Source organism: Borostomias antarcticus (assembly GCF_949987555.1).
Source record: "Borostomias antarcticus genome assembly, chromosome: 10".
In the NCBI taxonomy this organism is placed as follows: domain Eukaryota; kingdom Metazoa; phylum Chordata; class Actinopteri; order Stomiiformes; family Stomiidae; genus Borostomias; species Borostomias antarcticus.
This window is the reverse complement of record NC_140243.1, coordinates 23,121,914-23,134,970: the sequence shown is the minus strand read 5'-3', so window position 1 is coordinate 23,134,970 and position 13,057 is coordinate 23,121,914. Positions and strand designations below refer to the sequence as shown.

Sequence of the window (13,057 nt, the reverse complement as noted above, 5' to 3'; positions counted from 1 at the left end):
ACTAGGTGGGAGTCTGTCGAGCACTACTTTACACCGAGGACAGTGTAGTGCATAGCATCGTACACGGAACCTGGCTTTAAAAATTCCATCAAGGTCCTCGTTCCTGAATCCTCTGTGTGTAGGCTATAGTGGTATGTTTATTACATGATGCCAACAAGCCAATTATCAGACATTTTGCTTGTCTGTGTGTGTGTGTGTGTGTGTGTTTGTGAGAGAGAGAAAGAGGTGGATGATGAAAAGGGGTGGTGAGAAAAGAGGAATGCTTGGAGGTGATTGAGTGGAGCAGAAAATAGGTATTACGAAACTTGAATTCCAGTGAGAGACAGAGAGATACATAAAAACATACATACATACATACATACTGTACATACATACATACAGTACATACATACATACAAAGGAGGTAAAGAAACACAGACAGAGCTAGGTTGTATTAAATGTTCTAGATGTTTTTATTGGTGTTGGTTTTGTTTCTTTCACACACACACATGTTCTACTAGTTGTTGTTTGTTGTTGTTGTTTTTTCTTTAGTCTCAACCCCCACAAGCCCTCCGAGTTAGACCCAGCCTGAGACAGCAGTACCTCTGCTGGTCTCCGACACATACATTCACACAGAGCGCAAGACCTGGACGCTCGCCCTGACCCTGGGAACATGGAGTCATCTTCATCATCATCACCACACAGCAGCACATCGTACCGGCACATAACCAGTGGTAATATAGGAACTACTGACCAGAGCGCCTCTGTGTCTGTCTCACACAACTAAAACCCCGCCTACTTTTTATTGGTAGGTCAGCTTTCTGAAAACCCGGCGGGAAAAAAATGGAATTGAAACCCAACAAAAAAAACAGGTGAGAGGGAGAGTTTCTCCTCTTTGTCAGTCACGTCGATGCGTATGCTCTTTTTCACGAATGCCTCTCTTGAGCTGGTTATTTTCAACATGTGTTTTTTTATTTCTTTAAATCTGTATAGAATAATATAGTTTTCCTAGAACACACAGAGAGATCGAGTTGTATTGTAGTAGTTAACAAAGACAATGGTTCACACAGTGCACACAAACAGAGACAAACAGGGCGAGGGGGGTACGTGGGGAGTGGGGGGGGTGTGAGAGACAGACCGAGGGCGAGGGGGGCACTGGAACGGACAGCGCGGCGTGTGCTTTGTCATGTCTAAATGAAGGCACAGCAGCTCTCACACACGCCCCTTCCCATTAGAGGAATACAATTTTAAAAAAACAAACAAGTGAAGTAATTTCCCTCCCAAGCCCATGTAAAAAAAAACAACCGTTGAAACAACGTTAAGAGGATGAAGATGGACAGAGTGAGGAAGGTCGCGAGGGGCGAAGGTCGGCTCGGCGGGCGTGGACGTGGGCGGCGGGGGGATCTCGCTCGGGATCTGTGTGTGTGTGTGTGTGTGTGATCGGAGAGAAAGCAAAGGGGCGCAAAAGTGGGGGGGAGCGGAGGTGTGGAGAAAGAGGGGTGGGGGGGGGCAGCGGGGGCGGGAGGAGGGGGGGGGGAGCAGGATGGCCCTTTTTTGCAGAGCTGAGTCACTCCCTTTGCATCTTAGCTCATTCAAACCTACATACACAATATGCAGCTGCCGTTTGGTAGATATATTGGTTTATGTACACAGCTGTGAGAGAAGACATGCAAAGAGTATCATAGGGGACTATGGGGAGGGGATGGAGGAGACTGGTGTAGAACGTTGTAAAGGTGCTTTGCTGTTTTTGATCTTTGGGGCGGTCGTGATGAAAATTTGCTTAGAAGCGGTTGTTGTCTTTTAGGGGGCGCGGGGGGGGGTATCCTGTCAGGGATGGAGTGAAGGAGGATGAAATAAATGGAGGATGTAGGGGTTTGAGTAAAGAAGTGTTTCCTCGATCAATAGTAGGTCTCCTTTTCCACCCATCCTGCACGAAAGAGAGGGAGAGAGAAGGACTATAATGAGACATGACAATCACAATCAGGATGTCAGAATTATCTTCAAATGGTATTTCAGGGTGTGTGTGTGTGTGTGTTGGTGTTTGTGTGAGAAAGGTACAGACCTCCTGGGTTCCGGCGGAGGAGTAGTTTTCGAACCTCATCATACACAAAGATGAGGAAACTGTAGGGGAACGCACAGAACCACCAGCTAGGCCTGGAGGAGAAGAGAGAGAAGAGAGAGGAGAGAGAGGAGAGAGAGAAGAGAGAGGAGAGAGAGGAGATTAGAGACAGGGGGAACAGGAGAAAATACATGTGCGTGCTTTGCGTGTGTGTGTGTGTGTGTGTGTGTGTGTGTGTGTGTATGCAGGTGTGTGTGTGTGTGTGTATAGGTGTGTGTGTGTATGTAGGTGTGTGCGTGTGTGTTTGTGTGCGTGTGTGTGTGTGTCACTCACTTTAGGGGGTACATCCTGAGTGCCACGTCCATACCAGGGGCGTAGGACAGGAAGGCAGCCAGGGCCGTCTCCTCGAACAGGCCGAAGATCAGGATCTTATTCCTGAGGACACGGACACACAACGCATGTCAGACACACAGTATTCTCTCTCTCCCTCGTTTCCTCCTGCCCTCCTCGAGGTCATCTCTAACGCGACTGGATAGGATGCGATGCTCTGCTTCATACCCATCCAGTCGTGTCAGATCAGTGATATCTCCCACTATGGGAGGAAGGAAGGTTGCATCTCCATACTATGTGACTGGGGTCCACGGGTGAATGTAGACTCACCTCATGCCCTGCTGGAAGACTGAGTTCCGCCTGGTCTTGCAGACGATGACGTCGGCCCACTGCACCACCACGATGCTGACGAAGAAGGCTGTGTGGCAGGTGAACTCCACGATCTTCCTCTGCTCGTACGTCTGGGGGGAGGAGAGGAGAGGAGGAGGAGAGGAGAGGAGAGGAGGGGAGGAGAGGTGGAGTGAAGAAGGGTGGAAATCACATGCGCGCACACACACACAGACACACGTGCATGCACACACTGTTGACCGTCTATCTCTCACACACAAACATACACCCATCCCTCCTTCCCTCTCTCTCTCTCTCTCTCTCTCTCTCTCTCTCACACACACACACACACACACACACATACACGCAGGCAGTAGGGTGCCTACCCATTGCTGGCCATAGCTGTCCTCCAGGTCGTTGGTGGCTCGATCGTCCCATTCCAGCCTGATGCCCACCAGTCGAGAGGGCAGGAAACCATTCTCTGCCAGGATCACAAAGTAGGCGAAGAACCCTCCCAGAGCCTGGATCATACCTGGAGAGAGAGAAGAGAGAGAGAGAGAGAGCAAGAGAAAGACAGAGAGAGAGAGAAGAGAGAGCGAGAGAGAGAGAGAGAGAGAGAGAGAAGAGAGAGAGAGAGAGAGAGAGAGAGATTGTGGTGTGGGGAGAGAGAGAAAGAGGGAGAGAGAGAGAGTATGAATTATCTAATTCAATCTAATTGTCTAATTATCCAATCCCATTAGTTGTGGAACCCATCTGTCCATTCTTGTGCTCAACACCCTCGATCAGCCTCGTACTGGTCTTTAGGCCTCATTCTTTAGGCCTCATTTTCTATCAGGCTTTAGGCGTTCTGTGAACGCTGTCCATGGACCCACCGATCTGTCCGTAGGCGATGCTGATGAGCCTCTCGTTCACCAGCTTGTCTCGCAGAGGGTTCCTGGGCTGGCGCTTCATGATGTCACTCTCAGCTGCCTCATAGGCCAGGGAAATGGCTGGCACCTGGGAGGGACAGGGGGGGTCACAGATGGGGGGGAAAAGTGTGTTTGTGTGTACAGTATGTGTGTGTACAGTATGTGTGTGTGTGTGTACAGTATGTGTGTGTGTGTGTGTGTATAGTATGTGTGTGTGTGTGTGTGTGTGTGTGTGTGTGTATGTGTGTGTGTGTGTGTGTGTGTGTGTGTGTGTGTGTAGAGTGTGTGTGTGTGTGTGTGTGTCTCACCATGTCGGTCCCCAGGTCGATGCAGAGGATGGTGATGGTTCCCAGGGGCAGGGGGATGTTGACGATGATGAAGAACAGGAAGGGAGTGATCTCCGGGATGTTGCTGGTCAGCGTGTAGGCGATGGACTTCTTCAGGTTGTCAAAGATCAGACGGCCTACAGGAGCACACAAACGCACCCGTACCGAATTCACAGTTTGAACCGATTCCATTCCAACTCCGTACCTTTGCCTCCTCACCTTAACACCCTTTCTCTCTCTCTCCAAATCTGTAGCTTTCTCATTCGCTCACTACTCTTTCGTCTCTCTCGTCTTCTACCTGACTCTACCTTCCTCTCTCCCTCTACGCCTCCCTCCATCTCCTCACCCTCCTCCACTCCTGTGACGATGGAGGCGAAGTTGTCGTCCAGCAGGATCATGTCGGCTGCCTGCTTGGAGACGTCGGACCCTGAGATCCCCATGGCAACGCCGATGTCGGCCTTCTTTAGGGCGGGAGAGTCGTTGACCCCGTCCCCTGTCACCGCCACGATGGCGCCCTGGGAGAGGAAGAGGAGGAGGAAGGGGGGGGTTAACGTCGACGATGAAGCATTGTATGGACACAGAGATATCCATACAATGTGTGTGTGTGTGTGTGTGTGTGTGTGTGTGTGCTCACCTGTCTCTGGCAGCCCTCTACGATGATGAGTTTCTGCTGGGGGGAGGTCCTGGCGAAGACGATCTCTGTGTGGTTCCTCAGGATGTCGTCCATCTGGTCCTGACTCAGGTCCTTCAGGTCCGTACCGTGGATCACACACGCCTTGGCGTCCCTGATACACACACACACACACACATACACAGAGTGACTCAGGCCCTTGAGGTCTGTACCATGGATCACACACGCCTCGGCTTCCCTGACTCACACACACACACACACACACGCAGACTGACTCAAGTCCTTCAGGTCTGCCAAGTCCGCCTGCTGGTGAATTGTGTGTGTGTGTTAGAGATGCGCGGATGGAGTTTGAGCGCACCCGAATCCGCGTGCACCCATCAATCATCCACCCGCCACCCACCCGACGGAATTATCTTCTAAAATTTAGAGACCCGCACCCAACCCACCGAACAAGCTCATTCGCTTTTCGTATAGCCGCATTTTCTTGACTTAAAGAAATATTTGATTTAATTTGATTTAAAGATTATAGGCTCGCTTTCGCAGGATCTCGGTTGACGAAGTGGTCGAGGGTATTTGAGTTAGCTGCTGGCAGGTCGACGGCTTTCTCGCAGTTGTTATAATATAATTTATATAATTATAGTAGTTATTAAATACGAATATAACTGACAAATCCACCCGCAATCCACCCGCAATTAATCACAATGTTGATTTTTATTGGCCCCCGCGGATGTCGCGGACATATCCGCAATATTCGCATCTCTAGTGTGTGTGTGTGTGTGTGTGTGTGTGTATTCTCACCTGGGGTTGACCTGACTGACAGGAATGTTAAGACGTGCGGCGATGTCCTCCACGGTCTCGTTGCCCTCGGAGATGATGCCCACCCCCTTGGCGATGGCCTTGGCCGTGATCGGGTGGTCCCCGGTAACCATGATGACCTACCCCGGCGATAGCGATACAGTTGATTAGCATAACTCATCCACATATTCAACACACTACAGCTAAGCTCCGGCTGTAACACACAGTATCAAGAGACTGTCGGCTGTTGGCACGGAGATATTCTGAACGCAGTGGTCAGATGACTTTTGTTATGAGTCAAGCGGGCAGCGGGTACCTTGATGCCAGCAGAGCGACATTTGCCCACGGCGTCGGGCACGGCGGCGCGGGGCGGGTCGATCATGGACATCAGGCCCACGAAGCACAGGTTGTCCGTCTGGAAGTTGACGTCGTCGGTGTCGTAGGCGAAGCCCTTGGGGTACTGGTCCTCCGGCATGAGCAGGTGGCAGAAACCTTGGAGAGAGGGAGGAGAGAAATTACCACCCACGTCTGAGGGACAAGAGCTGTGTTCAGAATCGCTCCCTATATTGCACTATATAGGGCGTCAGCCATTTTGTTTGTAGTGTCCGAATTCTCCATGGAATTTCCGTTCCCTATATAGTCCACTATTTATTACCCACAATTCACCTTGATTTGCAGGGAACAGTGCATGTACCCTACATTTTCTCCGTAGTTCACTGCATGGTGAACCCTATATAGGGAACTAAGGTCTCCGTCGTGTCCCCTCGTCCACGACCCCGCTCCCGACCCCTGTCCTCTACCCCTCCCCCCATCCCTCCGTCTCTCCCTCCCTCTCTCTCTCTCTTACCCAGCACGCGTTCTCCCAGTCCGCCCAGCTCCATGTAGGCGTTCTGGAAGGACTCCTTCAGCTCCTCATCCATGGGCTGCTCCTTGCCCTGCAGCAAGATGGTGGAGCAGCGGTCCAGGATCCTCTCCGGCGCCCCCTTCATCACCAGCAGGTAGCGGTTGTCGTTGGGGTCCTCGGTCTCGTGCACGGAGAGCTGGAGAAGAGGGCGGGTGGAGGGGAAGAGGGGGGGGGGGGGTCAGGTCACGCGGTGAAGGGGGGCGCCTCTGTGTGCGTTTCGGACGGGGGCGTATGAAAAAATGTCCGATCGGGACGACCCGATGCGCGTGCGAGGATGATCTGATGTCATCGTTCAGTCTGTGTGTGTGTGTGTGTGTGTGTGTGTGTGTGTGTGTGTGTGTGTGTGCGTGCGTGCGTGCGTGCGTGTGTGTGTGCGCGCGTGTGTTTGTTAGTTATCTCAGACAGAGATACCAACCTGGAATTGTTGAATTGAATGTAAGCTGAGCAGAGACTGTGTGTATGTACAGTACGTGACTGTGTCGTGGGTGTGTGTGTGTGTGTGTGTGTGTGTGTGTGTGTGTGTGTGTGTGTGTGTGTGTGTGTGTGTGTGTGTGTTCGTGCGCGCTTCTCTGACCTGATATTTGTTGGTGGAGTTGAAGGGGATCTCGGCCACCTTCTTGTTCCTGTCCCTCATGGCGCGAACGGAGCCGCAGGACAGCTCGATGCACTTGAGCAGAGCCGACTCGGAGGCGTCGCCCGCCACGTCCCTCTTCAGGATGGGCAGCTGGTCCTGGCCCGCCTTGAACTGCGCACGGTTACACAGGCCAGCGACGCGCGCCAGGGACACCCAGGTCACAGAGCTCTTGTCAAAGGACGCACCTGGGGAGGAGGGAGGGAGGGAGGGAGAGAGGGGGAAGGGAGGGAGGGAGGGAGGGAGGGAGGGAGGGAGGGAGGGAGGGAGGGAGGGAGGGAGGGGGGGAGGGAGAGAGGAGAGAGGGAGAGAGAGAGGGAGGGAGGAGGAGAGGAGGGAGGAGGAGAGAAGGAGGGGGGAGGGAGGAGAGAGGGAGGGAGAAGAAGAGAGGCAGTGTGTGACTTCGGGGGCCCGGGACTGGGAGTGAGTCTACTGTGCGGAGTGTGAAGCTACACCTGCCCCTAGCCCGTGACCCCTGCCTCCGTGACCCCTGACCCCGTGGCCCCTGCTCTCACCAGACTGGTCTTCTGTGGTGTCGGCCTCATGGATCTGGTTGTCGAACCACATGTGGGCCACGGTCATCCGGTTCTGGGTCAGGGTTCCTGTCTTGTCGGAGCAGATGGTGGAGGTGGAACCCAGGGTCTCCACGGCCTCTAGGTTCTTCACCAGGCAGTTCTTTTTAGCCATACGCTTGGCAGTCAGGGTCAAACACACCTGGAGATGGAAGAAGGTAGAGAGAGAGAGAGAGAGAGAGAGAGAGAGATAGAAAGAGAGAGAGAGGGAGGGAGAGAGAGAGTGAGAAAGAGCTTGTTAGGGGACTTGGTGCCACTAAAATGATGGGATTGACATTTGACACTAACAGAGAACACACACACATTCATTCATTCATTCATTCATTCATTCATTCATTCACTCATTCACACACACACCCCTACTCACAGTGACGGTAGCCAGCAGCCCCTCGGGCACGTTGGCCACGATGATGCCGATGAGGAAGATGACGGCCTCCAGCCAGCTGTAGCCCAGGATGATGGACAGGACGAAGAAGGTCAAGCCCAGGAACACGGCCACGCCCGTGATGAGGTGGATGAAGTGCTCGATCTCCTTGGCGATGGGCGTCTTGCCCGTCTCCAGGCCGGATGTGAGGGTGGCGATGCGGCCCATGACGGTACGGTCGCCAGTACACACCACGATGCCACGCGCCGTGCCTGGGGGACAAGAGAGAGAGAGAGAGAGAGAGAGAGAGAGGGAGGAGGAGAGAGAGAGAGGGAGGAGGAGAGGGAGAGAGATGGGGGGGGGGAGAGAGGGGTGAGGAATAGAGGGAGTGAGAGAGAGAGGGAGGATGAAACATGTAAAATAGTGTGAGAGACGGTCTGGGGGTGAGGGGTGTCATTCGCGAGACAGGTGTGTCGCTGTTGTCATGGTTACCTTCCACACAGTTGGTGGAGAAGAAAGCAATGTTGCGAGTCTCCAGAGGATTGTCATGGGTGCAGTCAGGTGACCTGCTCTGGGGCTCTGATTCGCCAGTCAGGGAGGAGTTATCCACCTATTAGAGAAGACCAAAACTCTGGTCAGACTGTTCTGGTCTAGGTGCGTGTGTGTGTGTGTGCGCGTGAGTGCATCTGTGTGTGTGTGTGTGTGTGTGTGTGTGTGCGTGTGTGTGTGTGTGTGTGTGTGTGTGTGTGCGCGCGTGCGAGTGCCTCTGTCTGTGTGTGTGTGTGTGTGTGTGTGTGTGTGTGTGTGAGTGCCTCTGTCTGTGTGAGTTTGTGTGTGCGCATGTGAGTTCATCTGTCTGTGTGTGTGTGTGTGTGTGTGTGTGTGTGCGCGTGTGTGTGTGCGTGTGTGTATGTGCATGTGAGTGCCTCTGTCTGTGTGAGTGTGTGTGTGCGCATGTGAGTTAATCTGTGTGTGTGTGTGTGTTTGTATGTGTGTGTGTGTGTAGCGTACCTTGCAGCCGTGCGCGGACACGACCCTGATGTCAGCAGGGATCCTGTCTCCTCCCTTCACCTCTATCATATCCCCGGCCACCACCTCCTCCGCATTGATCTGCATCTTCTCCCCCTCGCGGATCACCAGGGCTTGCTACAGGACACACACACAGGGGGCAGGATGAGGGTGAGAACAAACACACACACACACAGGGGGCAGGATGAGGGTGAGAACAAACACACACACACACAGGGGGCAGGATGAGGGTGAGAACAAACACACACACACACAGGGGGCAGGATGAGGGTGAGAACAAACACACACACACACAGGGGGCAGGATGAGGGTGAGAACAAACACACACACACACACAGGGGGCAGGATGAGGGTGAGAACAAACACACACACACACAGGGGGCAGGATGAGGGTGAGAACAAACACACACACACACACAGGGGGCAGGATGAGGGTGAGAACAAACACACACACACACAGGGGGCAGGATGAGGGTGAGAACAAACACACACACACACACACACACACACACACAGGGGGCAGGATGAGGGTGAGAACAAACACACACACACACACACACACAGGGGGCAGGATGAGGGTGAGAACAAACACACACACACACACACACACACACAGGGGGCAGGATGAGGGTGAGAACAAACACACACACACACATACTGTACACACTCACACATACATACACACACACATACTGTACAGACTCACACACACTCACACACACACACACACACACACAAACACACACACACAAAAACACGCACACAAACACACACAAACACACACACGCACACAAACACACACAAACACACACAAACACACACACACACAAACACACACACACACACACACACACAAACACACACAAACACACACACACACACACACACACACACACACACATACACAAACACACACACACATACTGTACACACTCACACATACATACACACACACATACTGTACAGACTCACACACACACACACTCACGCACGCACATGTGTACTGTACCTGGGGCACCATGTTCTTGAAGGACTCCATGATCTTGGAGCTCTTGGCCTCCTGGAAGTAGGAGAAGCAGCCGGTGATGATGACCACAGCCGAGAGCACGATGCCCAGGTACAACTGGAGAGAGGGAGAGAGAGAGAGGTTTCAAATTCACTTTGGAGTGGTGTGTGTTGTTTGTGTGTGTATCCAACGGGTATGTGATGTCTGTGCCTGCGCGAATGCGTGTGTGTTCCTGTGTGTATGCGAATATAAGATTAATTTTGGAGTGTGTAACTCCCATACTGTATACTGTCCGTGTGTTTATGACTATAAGACTCACATTGTCTCCTGCAGGTTCGTCCTCCGTAGCGGCCTGGATGGCATAGGCCAGGAAACAGAGGACGGCGCCGGTCCACAGCAGGAGGGAGAAACCGCCAAACAGCTGCCGACAGAACTTGACCCATTCTGGGGTGGTGGGGGGCGGGGTGAGAGAGTTGGGGCCGTCCCTGATCAAATACTCAGCCGCCTTGGCGTTGGTCAGACCCTGAGAGAGAGAGAGAGAGAGAGGGAGAGAGAGAGAGAGAGAAAGAGGTGGGGTTTTTTCTTTAAACCTGGAACTGTTACAATGATCAAAGGTACAACAGCCCCACCCGGTGGCCGGTCAGAAGTACAGCAGCTCTGGGACCAACACAACGGTAAATGGACTGCATTTATATAGCGCTTTTTTTCCAAAGCTCTTTACAATGGCCTCTCATTCACACACATGCACAGATGCTAGCCTGCTCATTAGGAGCAATTTGTGGTTCAGTGTCTTGCTCAAGGAAACTTCGACATGTAGACAGCCGGGATTCGAACTGCCGACCCTACGATCACTGGACGACCCATACTACCTCCTGAGCCCAGGGGCGGCGCATGCACTTGGCATACAAGGCAATTGCGCCGATGCGCTAGGGGCGCACAAAACTCTAGGGGCGCACCCCCACCCCCCCCGCCCGCTCAACAAATCTCCCGACAATCGGAATTGTCCACTAGCCCCCAGCTCAACAACATGTCGGGGGCGCACTGTCGTTATTTTGCCCAGGGCGGCCAATCGCCTTCCGCAGGGCCTGAGCCGCCCCCTGGCTCAACACGGGCGAGCATCGCTGAGGGACTCACCTGGACGATGTCGGTCTGGAACTTCCTGCATACCTCCTCTATGGACATCTTGTGTTCCGTCTGAGAGGAGGAAGAAAAAAGAGGGTGATTAGGAAGTGGAATACGTGAAGTTTGGTCCTCTTTGCCTCTACTCCTATTACTCTGTCTGATATGATTACTGTGTCTGATCTTCACACACGTGAAAACAAACAGCTAAAACTTAATAAACAAACTTAAAATACTGAATCTAATTAAATCTTTGGACTCTGGATGTGAGCGGGCCCTAGTTTATGAGTCGGTTAACTTACTCTAAACAAATGTACTTATTGTAAGTCACTTTGAATAAAATGACTAAAATGTCAAATGTCGCTGTAGCGCCCCCTGCAGGCTACTTACCAATGGTACTTCTTTCTTAAGGTCATCAAGGTCCTTGCCTTTCTTCTTCTTGGGGGAGTCCTTTTTGTCATTTTTGTCCTGCGTGGTGGCCACGCGGTAGCTGTCTGACCGGCCATACTGGAGATGGAGAGAGAGAGGCAGGGGATGGGGAAGAGGGATGGCGGGGGGGGGGGGGGGGGGTTCAGAGAGAGACAGTCATATATCATTCCAAATACTGAACATAACACTGAGCATACCATACAAAGCTTGTCATTTTGAAAAAACGGGTTCTCTGTCCATCATTCCAACAGACTACTAGTCCAGCTGCAGCCATGGATCTTGATCTGACTAATCTGAGCTGATATAACCACCTCTCTGACTGACTAATGAGAGAGAGAGAGAGAGAGAGAGAGAGAGAGAGAGGGTAGAACGAGTGATCTAAGCCCTACTGATTTGATTCTGCTTATTCCAATTAAATTAAGGCAGGTTACATCTGCTAGATCTGACACACACACGTATACCCTGGGATGCTACTGACGTGCTGAACTGTAAAGGCCGTTTCAGACGGGGAGCGATATTCCGCCTGGGTTCTCGCTCGGATCAGCGGGGGACGCACGCATGCGCGCAGCGGGGAAAGCTGACTACAATTCAGCGCCGTCGCGGGCGGGCGTGTGCACGAAACGAGCACGCGCGCGACAATTTCACGGGGTCGCGCCCGCTTGCCGCTCCGCCCCAGATTGTCCGCGGCTCCCAAATTGTCCGCTCGCCTCTCTCATTGAAAATGAATTAGGCTACAATGCGCGGATATCGCTCCTCGTCTGAAACGGCCTTTAGCCTATCTGACCAGCAGGAGACAGAAGAGACCTGCCGGAACAGATCGATACTAAACGTCCCTGAGCAGAGTTCAGAGGTCACAGGTGTCATGGAGAGACAGAAAGGCCCCAGGAGAGCTCCGCAGGCCACAGTGGAGGAGCCCTGCACTGACGCACCCTAACCATCAAGGAAACTGACCTTGGTGCTGGATCAATACAGCCATATACTGTATACAGTATAAAGTATATACATAGAGTATCGTTTGTGTGTATATTGATGGCTCAGAGGCTGGTTATGACAGGGAGAGTCCGAACAGCAATGGAAGAGTTGTCCAGGGGTCAAGAATGCTCTCAGTTGTCTAAACCTTCACAATAGGTTAATCAAAGGTGGCTTTCTCCCCTTGTTTTCAGATTAGGATGAGAGGTGTATTGTAAGGGTCAACGCTCTGGTTAAAATCACATCGGACAGTGCAAAGTGCGGTAAGTTCACTTGTCGAGTGTCGCGATGATAGCGCTCATTGTCCACAACGTTAACAGTGTGATTCTAGTGGTCCTTACATGTTATTACATGTTTATTACACCTTAACTTCTAATATACTGAGTGGCAGTGTATTAGCACTGAATGGATGATGATGATGACGATGATGATGATTCACTCATGAACTGCTCTAAGCAAACATTCCATCTGCACAGGTGCCACTGAACACACAATGCCTACCACACCTCAACACTCCCCGATAAACACACACACGCACACACACACACACAGACCGGATAATAATGAGCTGAAAGGCTCAGATTAACTTGTCACTGCAGATCCTGGTCCCAACCTTCGCCGCTGTGAGAGCAGAGTTCTGTGATGAGTGCAATGAGTGCCCTGTGAACGGAGACCGGTC

General features: G+C 52.2%; 1 protein-coding gene across 1 annotated transcript in view; it reads right to left on the bottom strand.

Annotated features, from left to right (window-relative positions):
• Positions 1–1,323: 1,323 nt before the first annotated feature.
• The window catches only part of atp1a3b (ATPase Na+/K+ transporting subunit alpha 3b), a 19,839-nt gene continuing 8,105 nt past the window's right edge, over positions 1,324–13,057 (bottom strand). The window contains exons 2-22 of the mRNA XM_084444020.1: positions 11,371–11,487; positions 10,996–11,055; positions 10,181–10,384; positions 9,865–9,978; positions 8,838–8,972; positions 8,319–8,436; positions 7,830–8,098; positions 7,406–7,604; positions 6,834–7,078; positions 6,203–6,395; positions 5,672–5,847; positions 5,359–5,495; positions 4,564–4,714; positions 4,276–4,444; positions 3,912–4,066; positions 3,568–3,691; positions 3,082–3,227; positions 2,699–2,829; positions 2,372–2,473; positions 2,042–2,133; positions 1,324–1,906 (exon numbers count right to left, since the gene is read on the bottom strand). Coding sequence (XP_084300146.1) covers positions 1,878–1,906; positions 2,042–2,133; positions 2,372–2,473; positions 2,699–2,829; positions 3,082–3,227; positions 3,568–3,691; positions 3,912–4,066; positions 4,276–4,444; positions 4,564–4,714; positions 5,359–5,495; positions 5,672–5,847; positions 6,203–6,395; positions 6,834–7,078; positions 7,406–7,604; positions 7,830–8,098; positions 8,319–8,436; positions 8,838–8,972; positions 9,865–9,978; positions 10,181–10,384; positions 10,996–11,055; positions 11,371–11,487 — 3,066 coding nt within the window. The 3' untranslated portion in view covers positions 1,324–1,877. The remainder of the gene's footprint in view (positions 1,907–2,041; positions 2,134–2,371; positions 2,474–2,698; positions 2,830–3,081; positions 3,228–3,567; positions 3,692–3,911; positions 4,067–4,275; positions 4,445–4,563; positions 4,715–5,358; positions 5,496–5,671; positions 5,848–6,202; positions 6,396–6,833; positions 7,079–7,405; positions 7,605–7,829; positions 8,099–8,318; positions 8,437–8,837; positions 8,973–9,864; positions 9,979–10,180; positions 10,385–10,995; positions 11,056–11,370; positions 11,488–13,057) is intronic.